General features: G+C 38.3%; 2 protein-coding genes across 2 annotated transcripts; both read left to right on the top strand.

Moving 5' to 3' along the window:
- The first annotated feature begins 6,985 nt into the window (after positions 1-6,985).
- Positions 6,986-10,774, top strand: tlx1 (T cell leukemia homeobox 1). Its single transcript, XM_057848890.1, has 3 exons — positions 6,986-7,502; positions 8,691-8,928; positions 10,046-10,774. Exons 1-3 carry the CDS (start codon positions 7,076-7,078, stop codon positions 10,254-10,256), a joined length of 876 nt encoding a protein of 291 aa, XP_057704873.1. The 5' UTR covers positions 6,986-7,075; the 3' UTR covers positions 10,257-10,774.
- Positions 10,775-17,669: 6,895 nt separating this feature from the next.
- On the top strand, positions 17,670-18,702 carry sdhaf4 (succinate dehydrogenase complex assembly factor 4). The gene is made up of 3 exons (XM_057848194.1): positions 17,670-17,846; positions 17,994-18,107; positions 18,316-18,702. Exons 1-3 carry the CDS (start codon positions 17,768-17,770, stop codon positions 18,423-18,425), a joined length of 303 nt encoding a protein of 100 aa, XP_057704177.1. The 5' UTR covers positions 17,670-17,767; the 3' UTR covers positions 18,426-18,702.
- Positions 18,703-20,816: the final 2,114 nt, after the last annotated feature.

Consider the following 20,816-nt stretch of genomic DNA (forward strand, 5'->3'; position numbering starts at 1 on the left):
GGGTCTCAGCAGGTTGCAACAGGCCAAATTTAAGACATTTTTAAGACCATTTTGAATACAATTTGAGACCCATTTCACATCAAAACGCAAAAAAACTTTTTAGACTTTTAAAGACACCACGGATACCCTGTAAAACTCATCCAAAATAATTATTCCACTACAAGTAAGAATTGAGTAACTGCTTACAATGTCGGTTTTTTTAATATAATATTTTTTTTCAGCATAATGTCACCTACATGAACTGTTAATTATTATACTGTACGATAACTTATTACATGACCATATTAGGCCAAAAAATACACAACAATCAACGAATTCCAACTAGAAAAAATTTGCAAAAATGAAGCATCACTCGTCTGAAGAGCAAGAGTGCCCTGTAGTGAAGGAAAACATATTTCCTAACATGAAATGTAAAGGATTAAATCTCCAATATTCCATGGTCTATCGGTGCCAAATAAAAACTGGGAGGGAGGTTGAAATCCGTGCTTTGGAGTAAGCACTCTGTCAAATAGGTTTTTTTTTACAATTGTTTTAAGACACCACATGATTGAACATGCCGACAGGATAATGGGACTTCTGATAGCAGGTTTGTGTGTGGTCATGTGACTGTATTGTTGTTATAAGTGATTGGTATAATGGGGTCATGTGACGTCTCATTGGTCAAACTGGAAAAGTCACTGTTGTCATATCTGGCAAAAAATAAACTAAAAGAAGTACATTTTTCTCCAAATGTTACACAAGGAAATGTAATGGAGTAATGTAACGCGTTACAATCTACCTCTGGCTCTGCCTACCGGTAACCTAGCTGAACTGGCAATAAAAGCTTGTTGTAAAAGCAGTACAATGCAAATGGATGGATGGATGGATGGATGGATGGATGGATGGATGGATGGATGGATGGATGGATGGATGGATGGATGGATGGATGGATGGATGGATGGATGGATGGATGGATGGATGGATGGATGGATGGATGGATGGATGGATGGATGGATGGATGGATGGATGGTAACAGCTTAGTTGTTAGATTGTGCAAAACTTGTAAAATGTAAAAACAATAGAAGGGTGTCTGATTGCCGACCACAATTATTAATCATAAAATTATTAATGTCATTAATTCATTCACTCCCACCCATTTTTACCGGAGCAAGGCCCTTCACTCCCGGCCGTTTTACTTCATTTTGACTGATTTTGCAAGGCCCACAGAAAATTCTGTTCTATTGCTATATAAACATGGAATCCACCAAAAAAAAAGGATAAGACTCGCTTCTTTCAGCAGGAAAAAAAAAGTTCAGATCTTTTTCCATTCTTTAGAAATCAGCATTAGAAAATAGCTTAGTTTGAGCAATTTTCCAATTTCTGATGAAAAAACAGAGAAATTGAGCTTTTTGTGAAAGCATACATTTCAGACATAACTTCGATTTTAACACAGCTATTTTTTTGCTTTAGTTACATCCCAAATATCTGAATAATATTTTCCTTTTACAAAATAACATAAACAACATGACACATAAAGCTTTTGATAGCAAAGTAACAATTTATTTACACATAACTAACTGAGATGACGCTGTTGTGGCCGCAACAGCCGGGTTATCTTTTCCCTCATCGCCGCCTGTCTCATAAAGATAGATTTTTTTGAGTCTCTGCGGGGTCTGCTCGGCGAGCAGCACGGACTCAATGACATCTTCCGCTGCACTGGTGGTCCCGGTCGTTCTGCTCGGTTGTCCAGCTGCTGGCATCCCGGGCGTCCTCTTGGTTGTTCTGCTCGGTCGTCCGCTGCCTGGCATCCTTCTGCTGACGCCCCGGCCTTGTGGCCCGGCCATTCGTTGCCGTTGAATCGGGTTGCGGGTCTCACCAAATGCGCTACTGCCCTCCAATGGCCAGTTTTATTGCTTTGTGCTTTGGAGCTCAGTTGAATCAGAACCCAGAGATGTCTCTTATGAAAAAAAAAACTTAAAAATACATCTTATAAATACGTCTTTGGAACACTGAAACAATTAAAAATAGAACTTATCTATACGTTTTTGGGAGCAAATGAGTTAATGTTATCAACAGGCCTGCCAAAAAAATTTAATTTTTACATTTCACTCACATTTTTCAGTGTTAATCACCACATGTTTCTTACTTTGATATTTCTTACCTCTGAAATGAATTTTATCAGAAAATGAATAAGCATAATATATGTCGTATATTTTTGGGGTGAAGACGACTTAATACTTTTGTAAACCACTGGTAAGAATAAGCAAATAATTGCTGGATATTACGTGTTGATATAGTATTGTGGGTTCTAAGTTCTCCTAAACAATGAGGCCTGCTCATGGTCAAAGTCAGGAGCAACAATATGGCTTCCAGAGAGAAAGGTTTGGGAACCCTGCTATAAACTATTTTTTCTCAAACAAATTGTCAATCTACTGGGCGAATCTTCACAGACACACCCACGCAATGCTGTAAGGGCAAGCAGTCTTGAGTAATGAAAACACTGTCGACCCTAACTTTTGCCTGGCTGAAATTGTGTACATGAAAACTAAAATATTCACAAAAAAACAACACCTACCCAGAACTGCATAGCATTTCTTTGCTTTTGCAATTACTCTCCCTAATCATCAACATGGTCTGCATTGCAGCAATGCCTCCATTAAAATTTAATGTCGGTCATTTGACCAATGAGAACCATTTAAAACAGATGAAATATTAATAATCTCATGCCCCATGTTAAGTAATTAAGTCCCAGTGGTTGTTTGAGAAAGAGGAGATCAATGGATCACTTATATTTTATGTATTTGTTCTGGAGTTGATATGTTAATTTCTTAATGTTATTGGCACCTATCAAACATCAAATAATACTGTTATTAATAGAAAGTGCAATTTAAAAGAAATTACTTTTGCTAAAATGAATATCTATTCAATGTAAAGGCGCAATTCATCATTGCGTGCATTCATTAATATTAATACAACACTTAGTAATGTATGCGCATTGTTACACTCATGGTTTGTTTCAGCTCTAGAAATATTCCATGAAACAAAAATATTGCAGCTTTCGCAAAACTCTTCTCCCGCAATATCAAATAAAAAAGCATATCTCTGTTCATATCAATGCCAGCCCTCTGAACATGAATTATTGATGGAACCTGCTCCATAAAACAACCTCATAAGCATCACTCATTTTGCGGGGATTCACATTATTTGCTCCTGGTAGATCAGTTCAGTAATAGATTGGAATAATAGTAAGCAAATCAAAGATGTGTCCAGCTCAGCTTCACATCAGTAGAGTAACAGATTTGTAAGGTAAACTATCACCTCTTACTGAAGAAGCCAAATGTTTGGACACATCTTATTCAATGCAACACAAATGAAAGTCCCGACCTCATTGATAAAGCAATAAAATTCCAGTAATTTACCCTGAAAAAGCATATCAATGAAGGGCGTAGGTTTGGTCTGAGCATTGGTAGGGATGATATAACAACATAACTTGCATGTACACTTTTTGCTGGGGACGAGACATTAATAAGACCAAAGGGATTGGGTGAACGGGGGTCAGGGCTACATTTCTCACGAATATGAACCTAATTAGTTGATAGGTTAAATGATCAATACAAAATAAATCAGTACTGACTTATACTAACTTTCATGTGTATTTGTTCAAGTGACACACCGTTCAATTCAGACTCGTTTTCAAGATCTACGAAAGAAACTTTTTGAAAAATTCCAAAATAAATGTCTGCATTTAATTAGCAAATTCAAATTGCTACATTTGCACATAACTTAAATTTTATGAACATACACAATAAATACAAACTTGTTAATAACCTCTTAACTATCCAAGAAGGCAAAAAAATAAACATTTTTCTTAAGACAACATTGTCTAAATCAGGGGTTGGGAGCCTATGGCTCGCGAGCCAGATATGGCTCTTTTGACTGCTGCATCTGGCTCGCAGACAAATCTTCAATTATTTAAAAAAAAAAAAAAAAAAAAAAGTCTGTTATACAATCGGAAGGGCGCTACGACCTCGGGGAAAACCTGGCCACAGGGGGAGCGTAAAAAAGAGCAACCAGTAACGGGCGCTCACACTTTTTCCTTTGGCAAGCAGGCGACATTCAGGACCGGTGTGGCAGTGGAGAACGCAACAGTCTGAAGATGCGTGAGGCTTCGATTGAAATAATAGCTATGCATCTGTAGCGTTGTGCAGACAGAGAATAGATGCTTCATTCTGTTGCTACACATTTAATTTTGTTTTATTTTCATTTTTCTTGTACAGCTGAAACAAGAAAAAAACCACGTCCGTCTCGCATTGCTGCACACAGACGGCTCATTTCTTACTCGCTCTAAAATGCGAATTATTATACAATTATAATAAATAAATTTACGTTTTTATGACAAAACATTTAACTTCTGCATTTGAGACACTACTAGCATTCACTTGTCGTCCGCTCGCCATTACGAACACATCTGCAGTCATACATAAACATAAATAACGATTAACATATTTCTGAACTATATTAACACACAGTACACATCACAATCATCTTAAAATAAAGAAATCCACTAATATACACAGTCAAATTATACTCTTTTTCTCACCTGAAACGAGAAAAAAATACTTTTAACAACATCCGTCTCGCATTACAGCACAGACGAGTCTTTTCTTATTTGCTCTAAAATGCGAACACTTGTTGCCCACGCACGCCAAGCAGCGAACGCTGACCCCTGCTGGTCCAAAATCGTAAGTACAACAGTCTTTTCAGGCTGAAACTTGCGTGTATACAGTATTTTCCACAAACAACTAAATAAGATGAAACATTTTAAACATAGAGTGAACATAGAGTGAATCTATCTGTGAACATAACAAAGTATTAAAATAACTATTTTAAAATTATTTAACATTTATTATTTAATTTAAATTATTATTATTTATAAATGTTATTTTAAAAAATTCGTATACTTATTGTACTTTAAAAGTGTTGAAATTACATCAAATGCACATCTTACTTATATTTTAAGTTTTAAACATATTGTATGGCTCTCACAGAATTACATTTAAAAATATGTAGTGTTCATGGCTCTCTCGGCCGAAAAGGTTCCCGACCCCTGGTCTAAATAAAGAAATTAAACATAACTTCTTAGTCGGGGAATTACAAAAATAAATAAAAATGGAGCCTTCCTTCAGGTCAAACACTACTGCTTTTGTCCACGAGCACAACCAAACTCAACAAAAAATGAAAACTCCTTTGGGCTGCTTTAAGACCACATAAATAGAATAAAAATGACAATTAGGAAGAAAGGGGTAAACATCGGTTGATTAAATTTCTCACAGTTTAATTAATGTTAAAAGTAGAAAACACATACAGGAGGACACTTCTCTCTAAGCAGCTTCCTACCCAAGTTTTTCAGGTTAGAAAATTCAGAGTTTAATGTTATGCTAACTCTGATGTAGGTCGAATTTTCAGTAGCAACATTTGTGGTATGTTCCCCACCTCCACAACATTGACATATTTTTATATTACTTGCAGTGGCTGCTGGTGCAGCTGTCCAGAAAAAAGAAAAGTCTAATATTCCTTCTATTCGAAGGGGGCTTAGGAGGTGGCATATTGTCGACATGTTGTATATATCATCAGCCAATCAAACGTGTGTTTGAGGGGGGGAAATGGACTAGCACATTCAGCAAGTCGAAAGGGGTAAATGTAAGTCTAAACATAATGAAAATAATTCACTTAATAATGCTAGGGTCAATTCTATCCTTTTAACATATGGGAAGACAATCTAAATGACCTATTTAACTGAAGTCATTATAAAATAAGGTTACTTAAAAGTTTGTGGGGACAATTTGAGCATCCTAAAAAGTTGGTAGTGTTATTTCCCAACCGTCGCTATATGCAAACCTACTGTCCTTCTGCACTTAAAAAAAATAACTGGTGGATTTACTTGATAAAATCATGGTAACAATTTGCACTTACTTCTATTAAGTAAATTGTACTGCTTGTGAACTGAACTTAATATTGCAAGCAGTAAAATTTACCTGGTGGATTAGTGATTGTTTTCAGTGTGTGAAGTCAAAAACCATTTTAGGTGACTCTCTCTTGAAGCTCATCAAAAGAATGGCAAGAGTGTGCAAGAGAGCAAAGGGTAGCTATTTTGAAGATACAAATATTTTACATGTTTTTAGTTATTTGTGCATAAGTGCATAATTCCACATGTGTTCGTTCATAGTTTTATTACCTTCTGTGAGAATTTACAATGTATATAGTCATGAAACGAAAGAAAACACACGAATGAGAAGGTGTGTGAAGTTGTGAACTTTTGGCCTGTACTGCATGTATTTTTAAAAAAAAAAGGAGGGCCTGTGTGGCCTGGATGGCTGCAAGGCTTCCGGCCTGAAATGTTGTCCCAGTCCAGCTATACTGTGCAACTGAATTACAATATGTTACTGTTCATTTTTTAATGTAAATTTACAGGAAAGTCTTACAGTGCAGTTTATATTCTTCCCAGCAGTCCTAAAAATAGGATGTAAAGTTAGTCCAAAATAATCTAAATTGTCCCGTCTGTCGATGGTTGTTTGTCTCTGTACACTGCAATTGGCTGGCGACCTGTCCAGGGGGCCTGCAAGGTCTGCTGCTGGGAGAGGCTTCAGCTCACCTGCTTGTGTGCAATCCAATAATGAGGACAAGCGGCATATAAATTCATGGACCAACTTTTTATTTTGTTTTCATGAACGTCAAGTATCCCAGCTGGTGTTTCATAACATGTAAATTGGGATGGCTTATATACTTCTGAGGCACCGTTGTTTCGTCTTGCTGGAAGAGAAATTGGTTTCGGGGGTGGGGGGCACGCACACTTTTGCCATCTTGATTGATGTCTTCAAGCAGCTCCAAAGGGGGAGAGGATGAAGCGGGACGGGGTGGGAGTGGGATTGGGGGGGGGGGGGGGGTCGCCCCGACGCTCATGCCTGCTTGGATGTTGCACCCACTCACATACACACACGCGTCCGCCCGCGCTCAATTGATCGGAGCGGGAGCACCGGGCTGACTTTTGGAGCTCGGTCGAAACGACGCGTGTTGCCCGCGCCCATGCGCGGAGGCCATGGATCACATCGGACTAGTGGGGGCACATCTGCAGCAACACACGCACGCGCAGGAGTCCATCAGTTTCGGAATCGACCAGATTCTCAGCACCGTGGAGCAGAGTTGCATGCTGAGTGCGAGGATGCACGAGCCGGATTATGGGCACCCGCTTTATAACTGTAACGCCAACAGCGGCTTCGCGTGCGGGAACGGCGGATATAACTGCAACGGCGCTTCGCTTGGCGGGACTTACCAAATGAACGTGGGAGTCAATGTGAGCGGGAATAATTCCGCCCCCGCTGGGGTCATTCGCGTACCTGCACACCGACCGGTTAGCGGGGGGAACTCTTGTATGACGCCCGTGACGGGAAGCATCAATAACCTGAATGCTCTCACCTTCCCCTGGATGGAGAGTAACAGACGATACACTAAAGACAGGTTCACAGGTATGACACAATAGAATAGAATAGAATAGAATAGAATAGAATAGAATAGAATAGAATAGAATAGAATAGAATAGAATAGAATAGAATAGAATAGAACTAGACATATTTGAGTTGACGACCAATAAAGATGCATATAAAAACAATAATTATTACCATGCATTACAAATTGTGCAAAAAAAGCATTACATTTCATGTGGATTTTCCAATGTGGTTGATGAACATATTGGCCTATCAGGGGTTTTGGGACGTCATTGTTAATTAAGCCTAAAATACCTGCAACATGAAGCAATTATCAGAGAATCCCAAAATTTGAAAAATAAGGTCCAAATGAAACCTTTTTTTTTTTTTTCAAATTTGTAAAAAGAAAAGTCAAAAGGAATATGTGTAATAAGCGCTCTAAAATCTATAACCCATGCTGAATCCTGTTTTTTTTTTTCATGGAACCTGCATATGCATGTGTTGACTTGCATCCATCATTTTTTTTTTTTTTTCCCAAAAAAGAAATGTCAAAATTCTGAATTGGTCTCAAAATCATGAAATTTTAGGTGTATCAAATGCGTTACATTTGGCAATAAAGGGTTAAGAATTAATAATAACAAAAATCTTATCGCAGTGTGAGTTCCAACAACATCAGTGCACAATTTCCTGGTTTACAAAGATTGCTTGGATTTCAAAAAAATGACGATTAATATTGTTTCATTAGAAGAAAGATGCGCACGTCATGCTGAATTGTAGTTTTTGGTGTTTTTTTTCTGGCCATTTAAAGGCAAACTTTTCTTGGAGGTGGGTGGCAGTAATGGCAAATTAACTCCATTTACATTAAGTTTTTTTCCTATTTGTTTTTGTTTTTTTATTGAAAAGGAATTCAATGCATTTCCCCCATGGTTTTATAATGTCTTTGTTATTTAATTCAGTCCTTTCAATCCACCCTCTCCCTTTTTGAGACAAATATTTTAGGCTATGATTAAAATGACATTGATAAAGATGAAATGTGACAGCCTCAAAAATGTAATCATTAAGTCATTAAGTTCATGGCCCTAAATCATCAAAAGGGCCCAAAGGGTTTCCCATCCAGACAAACAGTTGACATGAAATTATTATGGAAGTATATAAGTAATCATTATTACTGCATGTGTTATCTTTCACTTTACTTCTCTGTCTTGTCTTTCTTGTTCCGGATCCTTCCAGTGTCTCTCTCACCCCTCACTGTAACACGTCGTGTAGGACACCCGTATCAGAACCGAACGCCGCCGAAGAAGAAGAAGCCGCGAACGTCGTTCACTCGACTACAGATCTGCGAGCTGGAGAAGCGCTTCCACCGCCAAAAGTACCTGGCGTCTGCCGAGCGGGCCACCCTTGCTAAAGCTCTTAAAATGACCGACGCTCAAGTCAAAACCTGGTTCCAAAATAGACGCACCAAATGGAGGTGACGCATTCATTTTGCGTGTGCGTGTACTAATGTGACAGTGTGCTGAATTAGGTGGCCTATATTTCAGGCCCTGTATTTATAATATTGGTCATGAGCTCTATACCTCCAGAACGTGATTTGGTTTTTACACCCCATATTTATTTTCAATAGGGTTTTTTGTGCTATGACAATTTAACAAGTCATTAAATCAAACGTCAACAAGAGAAAATATCTGCGCAATTTATAACTAAATTACTTTTAATGTACAACATGAAGAAATTTTTTCAGCAGTGATTGCAAAATATTAAGTTCTGGATGAACAATTAAAAATCATTTGGGTAAAAAAATAACCTCATTTTGAGTTCAGTAAGAAAAATAAATAGCTACGACTTGAGTTAATTAGACCCAAGTGCATGTCGGATGCATTACAAGCTATATTTAAAAACAGTTGTTTCATTTGATCAGAAAATAACCGACAACTACTTGGGTAATTTTAACCCGAGTAACCACCACTTTTTTATTTATTTATTTATTTTACCTCGGGTCAAACTAAACCTTGCGATCGTAATCCCAATTTTCACCCAAAATGGGTTATTTTTATTTTCATGACCCAAATGTATTTTGAACCTGAAGATTATATTGTTATTATAACCCTAATTTTACCATATTTCTTTCAAATCAGACAAAAATTGATGGATATATTAATACCAATTTTGATTTTGTGTTTAATTTGGCTTATTTTAAAGCAGTATTCTTGAACAGCATCAATATTCTGTTCATTCTATATTTTTATTGGAACATACCAACTCAACTATCAAATGAAGGGGAGACTGCACACGTGAACCAACGAAACCCATAGGATAAATTCACAAGCTCCTTAGTGCTAATTCAATTCCTGAATATTCTATCAAATCGTTCGAAATGCAAAATGAATAGTTGCAATTAGAAATTAAAATAAAAAAAATTGAATCAAAAATATGCAAATGTTTTGGAAATTAATATTTTCTAATATAATCATTTTTACGTGCTTTAATTAAAAAACTGGAATTGGAAAATTGGAAGACTAAAGCATGTTTAACGTGACAATTAAAATGACAATCTGTCCTTGCTGAATGTATACTGACGGGTTGTGCAGGCGGCAGACGGCGGAGGAGCGAGAGGCGGAGAGACAACAAGCGAATCGAATCCTCATGCAATTGCAGCAGGAGGCTTTCCAAAAGTCCATCAACCAGCCGGTGACGCCGGATCCGCTGTGCTTACAGAACAGCTCTTTGTTCGCCCTGCAGAACCTGCAACCGTGGACTGAGAACACCGCCAAGATCAGCAGCGTGTCGGCCTGCGAGTAGCTGCAGCAAAAAGATTCCGGAGAGCCCAGTGGCTTTTCAGGCCGTCATGCTGGAAACTGTTTATCTCCTATCCGTTTTTCTGTCCTCGCGGGGTGTTATCTCCCACCTTTTCTCTGAGTGAGTGCGCCTCTGGATGGGGCCTCCTGTGCAAGCCCTGAAGATCCATCAGTCATGAAGAAATACGTTTTTAAAGGCATCGTTATCCCGAGATGGACTTTAAGTCCGATCAACGTTTTATCTGATGCACCATTGGAAACCAATGTAAAATAGAAAGCACCTTCGAACAAAACATGTAAATGTTATGGCAGCCATTAGACAATTTATATTGGCCCATGCAGAAACCAACAAGTTACACCGGTATTTTCCTTTGACATGTCTGTCATGTCTTCACTCGTAAACCCGTGCAATTACTAAAATTGTTTGAGTGCATATAGCTATATGTGTACTTTGTGTTCCCTTTTTATTTGACTAATTGCAGTTTATGTAGTGTAGTCAGTAACACAGACTTTCCAACAATATGGTTGCGAACTATACTGTCTCTTGTGCGTCAACAGTCACATAAAATTCAATTTACATTAATTCCCATTTGTGTTATTATTTTATTTAATGATTGTTACACTAAGGTGTTGAGTGCAGTTCTACTGTCAACAAAAAAAATGTAGTACTAAGATTTCTTTAAAAAAAAAAACAACAACAACAACAACAACAACAACATACGTGACCATATGACTATAATATTTTTTACACGTGTAAATATTCTGTGAAAATGATAAAGGCTCCATTCATACAGTTCAATCCAATTGCGTATATATTGTATCAATTCCGCATATATTACGTATAACAAGGTGGAACTGGATGGACTATTTACGATGTAGATATTTAGTAGATTTTCCAATGATAGATCAGAATCTCATTGAAAAATATGGCAACTTTTGGATAAACTCATGTGTGTGCGTGTCAGTGTGTGGAACGTGACATTCCCCAGAACCGCTTTCTTGAAGGTGAAAGACGAAATTCACTCTCCGACAAAAAAAAAAAAAGAAAAAGAAAAACACACTTAAAACTCTTGGTATTTTTCTCTATCTCTCTTTCGCCCTACCACTTCATGCACTCTCACAAAGAGTTGGAGGGTGTCATAAGTGCTGATAAAAGAGATGAGAGAAAGGCACCACTCAGAAAATATTCATTTCCCCAGTGCCTAAATTCTTCTGTAAACCAACAGAGAAAACTGAGTGTACATGAAACTTAAAACGATAACATAGTGAAAATGATTAAATATATTAATACTCCATATATGCAGTGTTTACTTTTTTTTTTTTTTTTAATGACGCCTTGGCTGTACACAGCTCCCCCAATTTAATATATTGTGGTGACTGGCACCTACAGGTAACTGGTGAGTTTGTTTGTTTGTTTGTTTGTTTGTTTGTTTTTTTAAAGGGGCCATTTTGACGTAACAGAGTGCATTATGTGCTAAAGTTAGCCCTCAGCCTACAGCTTTGCTAGCATAATAGTAGTTAACGAGACTTTGGATACTTGATGAGGACGCTATAATTTTACAAAAACACCTTTGGAAATGATTCAGTTCGATTGCTTTTTTTTTATATACAGTGGGTCAAATAAGTATTTAGTCAACCACCAATTGTGCAAGTTCTACTTGAAAAGATTAGAGAGGCCTGTAATTGTCAACATGGGTAAACCTCAAACATGAGAGACAGAATGTGGAGAAAAAAAACAGAAAATCACATTGTTTGATTTTTAAAGAATTTATTTCCAAATTAGAGTGGAAAATAAGTATTTGGTCACCTACAAACAACCAAGATTTCTGGCTGTCAAAGAGGTCTAACTTCTTCTAACGAGGTCTAACGAGGCTCCACTCGTTACCTGTATTAACGGCACCTGTTTAAACTCATTATCGGTATAAAAGACACCTGTCCACAAGCTCAGTCAGTCACACACCAAACTCCACTATGGACAAGACCAAAGAGCTGTCGAAGGACACCAGAGACAAAATTGTAGACCTGCGCCAGGCTGGGAAGACTGAATCTGCAATAGATAAAACGCTTGGCGTAAAGAAATCAACTGTGGGAGCAATTATTAGAAAGTGGAAGACATACAAGACCACTGATAATCTCCCTCGATCTGGGGCTCCATGCAAGATCTCACCCCGTGGCGTCAAAATGATAACAAGAACTGTGAGCAAAAATCCCAGAACCACATGGGGGGTCCGAGTGAATGACCTACAGAGAGCTGGGACCACAGTAACAAAGGCTACTATCAGTAACACAATGAGCCACCAGGGACTCAAATCCTGCACTGCCAGATCTGTCCCCCTGCTGAAGAAAGTACACGTCCAGGCCCGTCTGTGGTTCGCTAGAGAGCATTTGGATGAATAGAACTTTTTGGTAGAAACACAGGTTCTCGTGTTTGGAGGAGAAAGAATACTGAATTGCATCTGAAGGACACCATACCCACTGTGAAGCATGGGGGTGGAAACATGCTTTGGGGCTGTTTTTCTGCAAAGGGACCGGGATGACTGATCTGTGTAAAGGAAAGAATAATTGGGGCCATGTATCGAGAGATTTTGAGTGAAAATCTCCTTTCATCAATCAGCAAAGGCATTGAAGATGAGACGTGGCTGGGTCTTTCAGCATGACAATGATCCCAAACACACAGCCAGGGCAACAAAGTTGTGGCTTCGTAAGAAGCACTTTAAGGTCCTGGAGTGGCCTAGCTAGTCTCTAGATCTCAACCCCTTGAAAATCTGTGGAGGGAGTTGAAAGTCCGTGCTGCCCAACGACAGCCCCAAAGCATCACTACTCTAGAGGAGATCTGCATGGAGGAATGGGCCAAAATACCAGCAACAGTGTGTGAAAAGCTTGTGAAGTGTTACAGAAAACGTTTGGCCTCCGTTATTTCCAACAAAGAGTACATAACAAAGTATTGAGATGAACTTTTGGAATTGCCCAAATACTTGATTTCCACCATGATTTGCAAATAAATTCTTTAAAAATCAAGCGATGTGATTTTCTGTTTTTTTTTGTTTTTTTCACATTCTTTCTCTCATGGTTGAGGTTTACCCATGTTGACAATTACAGGCCTCTCTAGACACGTTATGATCAACCACGCTGGACATATTTCATAAAACTGCAAAATCTGAGTTTTAATTTTATTTTATAAGAAATAAAATTGCTTAACACAGTTGAATTTCCCGCCATTGGTGTGATGGTACCGCAGAAAAGTCATGTCATTGATAAATGGGGGATTTTCTTATAGGGACACTAACACAATTCAACAGCATGGGCAGTGACAATAGGGATGAACGGAAAACAGTTTTTTTGGTGTGTTTTTTTTTAAATAAATAAAATATTTTAATTAAAAAAAAAATAATAGTAATAATTAAAGATAGTTTATCCAGGTCAAAAAATCATAATCATTTTTTCTTATTATTTTAGTTATTTCATACGCTGAATTTGAATGAAACACATTGGGGACATAGTAACATTCCATAACACCCTTATCACCAGTAAAGCACCCGTGCCCAGAAACGGGGATTAAAGGGGGGGCAGGCCCCCTGGTTGCCGAAAACTGTCATTGCATGTAATTGACTTTTCCTATATATGATTTTAAAAATTTTGAGTTTTCTGGTGAAATATTGTCCATAAAAGTTTTAAAGCAGTAAAACAAAAAACAAAAATAAATAAAATGAACAAATAAAGATATTTTCATAACGGGTCAAAATCATTTTTCAAACAGCTCATGTGACTAGCACCTTAGAGGGTCATTTGCTTTTCTTAGCCAAAACCACTCGAGGACCGAAGAGGCAAGATGGATATAAAAAAAAAAGATTCAAACCTAAGCTTTCAAAAGCGACAACAACTAATGAGCAAGAACCAAGGATTGAAAATGTGGACCATGAAACACCAGACAGCACCGCCAAAATGGTGAACGGAGTTTCAATTTGCCCCACTAAAGATGGTGTCTTGCCAATGTAGTTACCCCCGTCAAAAATTGTATCCCCTGGCCGCTGGAGCGCACTTACAGGACTTAAATTACAGTAATAACAGTTATAGTTCATCCTACGAGTAAAACAGTAAAACATTGCCTTTTTTTACGTATGTATGCTATACATAAGAAAAAAAAGTTTTGGTTTTTTTTTAATGGATGGGCCATTTTTTAAAACCCCGTAGATAACTACATCACCAAAACATGAAAAATCAAGAAAATCAGTGCAGAGCAGTGGCTCCGCCCAGGGGATACAATTTTTGACGGAGGCACGACACCGGCGGGTGTACCATATTCAATGGATGACGATCTTAGCTAAAAGTATAGCTGTCCTAACCAGCCTGATTTTGAATTCCCCTCAAGAATGAGGGAAAACAAAAAAAACCGCTCATTTTCAACTTATTACAAATATTCTTGTAACTTAATTTTATTGCTGACATTGCGTTTCTGGGTCATCAACATGCTGTGCCCCCCCCCCCCCCCCCCCCCGTCCAAAAGTCCAACTCCGCCTATGCCCTAGAATTTATTATAGACGGCAATTGATAATACTCGAAAAAATAAGTTGAATGAGTATTTGTCCAACCTTAGTGAAATACAGCTCAATTTGGGACACAAATTGCATCAGGGTCATTTTATAGGGTTAGGTGAATGAAATTATCTCGATAACTGTTAACCCTGAAGCGGTCTGCGATGTTTATAGAGTCGTTAGCTCAATTGCTGTGTCCAGCTCTGTAACTCTCTGCACTCTGAACTCTCGTGCATTCTCTGATGAGTAGTGTTGTATCGGTCGCGAACGATTCGTTCTTTTTGAACGAATTGTTTGGGTGAACGAGACCGAACTAATCACCATCTGCACTGATTCGTTCTATGAAGTTGGTGCTTGTTCACTGCGTGGGAGGGCGTTGAGTAAGCGGCAGCGTCTTCTGACATCGCACACGACCAATCAGACGCCAGCCTCATCGCGGGCAGGGGAGGGACCGGAAACAGAATCAGGGCGTATGTCACTCACTTCCACGTGTGGCCAATGAGCAGCCAGCGTGCAGGCAGAGGGGCAAGACTGAGTTTTGTCACTTCCCGTTCAGTGACTCGGTCCTCCGGTTCCTGACCTAGCTTGCTGCTAACTTGACTTTCCAGTAATGACTATGCGGTGAACGAATCAAAAAATGAAAGGAAAGGACTTTGTCACATATTTGTTAACGTGGAGCCTATCAAATGCAGCTCAAAAAGACAAAAACACCACACAAATCTAGCGAGCATGGTTTAGTGTACTACTTTTCTCAACAGACTCGTGACTACCTATTACGACATACTATCAAATTTACAGTAATTTAAAACACGGGTAGCTACGAGGCAAGCAAAAGCTGAGCTGCGGTCGCGTGACGGCAATGAAGGGGGCAAAGAACTGTCAGTATATGGAGGCTTCATGGCAGCGATATTTACCTCATATGTGCACAGAAAAAAAGAATATTTAGTATGATCACCATAATACTGATTTGCAATGAAACGGTATATACATGTCCATTTTTTCCAAGTGTTTTATTTTTTTTTTTCATGTTAGGTGTTGGTTGGTTTGACAAATTATGTCAATCCGTCCATCATGTGCTACTCAAGCGCCCCAAAACAACGCACATGGACACGAGAGATGTCGCAATATGTCTACATTTTTCTTAACAGACTAATGAGAGTAGAAAGGCGATATCGTAAAGAGCAAACTATTATTTCTCGTCAGCATTTGACAATCTGAGATGCGGGGACGACAGGGGAGTTGACCGGATTATTTTATTTATTAATACCAGTGCAAAAATTCAATACGATCACCATAATACTGATTTGCAATGAAACTGTATATACATGTCAATTTTTTCTGAGTGTTTTATTTTTTTTTTCGTGTCAGAGCGTGTCGGTTGGTTTGACAAATTATGTCAATCCGTCCATCATGCGCTACTCAAGCGCCCCAAAACAACGCACGCGGACACGGGAGATGTCGCAATATGTCTACATTTTTCTTAACAGACTAATGAGGGTAGAAAGGCGACATCGTAAAGAGCAAGCAATCATTTCTCGTCAGCATTTGACGATCTGAGATGCGGGGACGACAGGGGAGCTGACCGGATTATTTTATTTATTAATACCAGTGCAAAAATTCAACACGATCATCTTAATACTGATTTGCAATTAAACTGTCAAATATCAAAATGTAGTATTGTCTTTATTTCAGAGCAGCACATTCGACAACTAGCTATTTACACTTATAGTTTTAACAATAGTGACTAAAAATAATAGTGATGAGCATAAAAACAAAAATACAACAGAGCGAGAGGTAAATATGATGTGTTGGTCGTTCCATATTTAGAAATTAAACTTTCGATTTATTTTTATTTTCGTGACAGCAAGCATGCTGCGTTGGCTGGTAGCAGCAGCATTGTAAATGTGATAAAGAACATGCTAAAGAAAGTCCGTGCGCCCCTGATCCCAACCCCCCGCTCCTCCCACAAAAGGAAAATGTTTAACCGTGTCCTCAATCGAAATGCAAGCACGAGCCATGACTTTGAGCCCATAGAACTAGGACAGACGACGCGGAAGTTCTCCCTCGCTTTTGCAGCAGCGGGAGGAAGACGAGGCTGTCTGTGAAAGCAGAATGATATTGCCTGTCACTCATTACTGAAACTACGACGAGCGGTCAATGAGGAGCCTGTGTGCAAGAGAGAGGGAGGGACCAAGAATGTCACTTCCCGTTCAGTTATACTGCGAAGCGGTCTTTGGTGATTTGTTCGGCAACGTCACTTCCCGTTCACTAACCGAACGATTCATTTGGGCGGGGAGGGAGATGAGGGGGGCGAACGATTCGTTGAACGATTCGTTTGAACGAATCTTTTTACTGAACGATCCGGAATGGATTCGTTTACTCAAGTGAACGACAGATCCCGTCACTACTGATGAGCCGGAACGCGCGCAGCTCTTTATAGTGTCTCTCACGTGACTGTGACGCAGCCGGTAACGCGCTCCCAAACAGACACACAAGTACGGTGGGTGAATTATGGCATACAAAGGGTCACCACAACCCTAACCTTTATATGTTTTAAACCATGGTTTAACATTAACAAAAACTATTTGTTGTAAGTCTTCACTTTATACTGTACATAAGATCGTACTTTTTATACATTAACATCGATTTTTCAAGATAATCTTTCGCTTAGCTACTATTAAGCTACTTTATCGAAAAAACCACAAGGCCTTGCCAAGTGTACCTAAAATCAGCACAGAAAACGCAATTTAGGCAACATAGACGCCATTGAAAATGGATGGAAACTGCCAGCAAAACGGGAGCAACTAATAAAGAATTGTACTACCACCTAGCGGGGGTAAAATAAACTACAACAGTGCCGTGATCTTCCGTCGCAAAATGATGACGACATTCGACGCAATTTTGTGCGACACTGCTTCAACAACATTTATGCAATTGTCCGAACACAAACAGGAAAACGCTTAATCGTAGCTAAGGGTAACAGATGTCTCGCTTAACGCTTTTTGTTTCCAACTGTAAATATTTTCTTACAAATAGTCCGATCTTGGAATCACCGTTGATGGGTAAGTAAATAATTTCATTCTGGACACCAAGTCAAGTGTTATTACCAATATGCCTAAACTGTCTGTATTACTACAATGGTTGCCTCAGACAGGTATTGTTTTAGAATTAACATTCGTAATACGTGGTGTATTTTGGGTCGTACTCAGGATGGTTCCGCCACGCCAGCGGTGCAGTGAAAGATCGAGAGCCTCTGAAGAAAGCTATAACCCCGCAGGGGCGGTTTGATAAGGACGAGGAGAAAACTAAGGATGCTCTGGAACGTAAGAATACCATTCCCCCCTATACTACAATATTAAAATGCTTGATTATTGTTCAGCGTATTTCTGTAGGGACGTCATATAACTTTGACAACATAAAATAACCTTGCAAACAGCAGCAAAGGCACTTCTATTAAATATTTCCAGAGAAAAGCAATGTTATGCAAGGCTGACGCAAACATATCTGACCTAATATTTTCTCACCCCCAAGGGTTTCCTGATGATGTGAATCCTGTGACAAAGGAAAAGGGGGGTCCTCGAGGTCCAGAGCCCACTCGTTATGGAGACTGGGAGAGAAAAGGTCGATGTGTGGACTTTTAGTTGGCTGCCTGTCTAATGTATTACAGTTTTGCAAGTGAGTCATGTAATATGAATATTGTTCATTTGCTGCTGCTGCTGCTGCTGCAACAACATGGCGTTGGAATCAGACATGCCATCCTTTCTATTTTTCCGCCTCTGGATTAAATCTATAAAACCACAGACATACTGTACATAGATGTTGCCTTGAGCTGGTTGGCTTCCTATGTTGGCATTGTGCTAGCCGCGTAATGGATAAACTAATGTTAATAAACTGCCTCAACTCCACGAAATGTGTTTGTATTGAATATACATTACATCTGGTTTAAAAATTAACCATCGTACACTAAAAAAACATTTTTTCTTCTCCCAGATTTTTTTTACCCCTCTTTGTACACCAAAGGCCTATTTTTAAATCTCTCTAAATCTTGGTTATCCTTATAATGCTCAATAATACGAAACTGCACATTTTTGGAATGGCCTTATATATATCGTGTCTTAAAACACATGCAGTAATCACGCTGTCTTATTTCATGATTCTTATCCATTGCCAGCGATATCTAATGGCCTACCAAGTAATTTGAGTATTGTGGCATTCAAATTTTAATCATATCCCCGCAAAGAAACCAGTCAATCAAATGCACAAAGAAAATAACAATAATATGAAAGCTGTCAAGACACCGCCTAAAGCATATAAATATAATATTTACATTGCATATATTGTGTATTTTGTTTTACAATATTACCTAACTGTATTCATAATTTCATTATCTACCTGTGGAAGAAATATCGAAATGTGTTGAGAAAATGTACGCGAGCGTGTGTACTGCTATAGATGAGTTAATCTGAATGGCAGAGCCGCATCTTCAATATCCTTGTCAGTTACTTTGTTCATCACCTATGTCCTCTTTTTGGAGCAACCCTCAGCTTCCATGACTGTTACTTGATCTTTTTATTGTTAAAAAATATACAGTATGTTTTACAACTTCTATTACTGCTACAACTTCTTATAATAATTATGGAAACCAACATGTAAAATTGCTGCACTAAAATCTGCAGGTTTTTTTGGTGCGGTGCCCGGTCCACACTTTTTGACCATTTTCACTGTTCTGACGCCAAAAGGTCCCCAAAAACTTACGTGAAAGAATTTCCACCCAATAAAGACAATTCACCTAAAATGTAGCTTTTTCAACAAAAAACAAAACATTCCAAATGTCTCGTCACAGTTTTTAATCCAATTTATGTATTGAATCACATGTTGCAAAAATTAGAAAATCAAGGTGACAAGATTGTATTATTTTTGCCAAAATTGTACTGTTCGACCAAAAAAAAATTATTTTTTTTTAATCCTCATTCATTTTCAATGGACCTATTCATTTCTAAAAGCACATGCAACCAACATCCACAAAAGTTCCACAAAAACTTTTCCATTTACTGTACTGTACAGATGTTAATTTCCAAATTGGACCTACAAAATTTATATTTACATATCTGTTAGTGGGGGGGAAATAGTCTATTCATTATATTATAATAGTCATGATCATTTTATGAGCAAAATAATAAATAGTAAGTGACCTGAGGCTGAAATCAACAGGAAGAAACCAGAAAATGCTCCAACATCAACAGAACGTAACCCCAAATCAGCATTAGCGTGCAATTGGTCCAGTTTTTTTTGTTTTGTTTTGTTTTGTAATCTTTTTCTTCATTCTTTTCTTTGCATGCGTTTTATCACGTCATAAGTTTTTTTATTAACTTTTTTCACAAATAGCAGATGCTGCAAACTGCATACTTTACTTAAAATATTTTTTTTTTTCGACATCCAGCCTGAAACATAAATCCGAATCACAATCGTAGATTAAATGATTGAAAATATGACAAGATATCGCCAAGTTACGAGTATTTTAGTGGAGAAGAATTACCGTACTCACCTTCGGCTTCAAGATGGCCGCCTGTCACTAACGCCGCCAAATCGGTCTTGTCCATCTAGTTCAATATACACGAGGCTCACTAGCCCTGTCACTAGCCATTGTGCTTACTTTCTCCACCAATCAGATATTACTCTTGCACTCGGGTACGTTCAATGACACCCGGAATTCAAAATCATTTAAATTCATATTTAACCACGACTTTAATTGATTTACAATAAACTTAAAAATGGATGACCTAAGTAAACTGCTCATCCTAATAATTTATCGACAGCAAAAATGGAAGGGTGTGGGACAGACTTAAAAGCAGAAAACGATGCACAGTCTGAAGTGGTTGAGATGAATTGCAATGAGAAATTTGCATTTGGTTTTTATTCTCATTTGGTTTTTATTCTCACAATATACAATGTGCTAAAACGTTACAATATTGATGTAGACTGACAACGAACGTATTTTGATTCATTCAGTGCATACAGTAAAAATAATGAAT

The sequence above is a fragment of the Corythoichthys intestinalis genome, chromosome 10, assembly GCF_030265065.1.
Source record: "Corythoichthys intestinalis isolate RoL2023-P3 chromosome 10, ASM3026506v1, whole genome shotgun sequence".
Lineage (NCBI taxonomy): Eukaryota > Metazoa > Chordata > Actinopteri > Syngnathiformes > Syngnathidae > Corythoichthys > Corythoichthys intestinalis.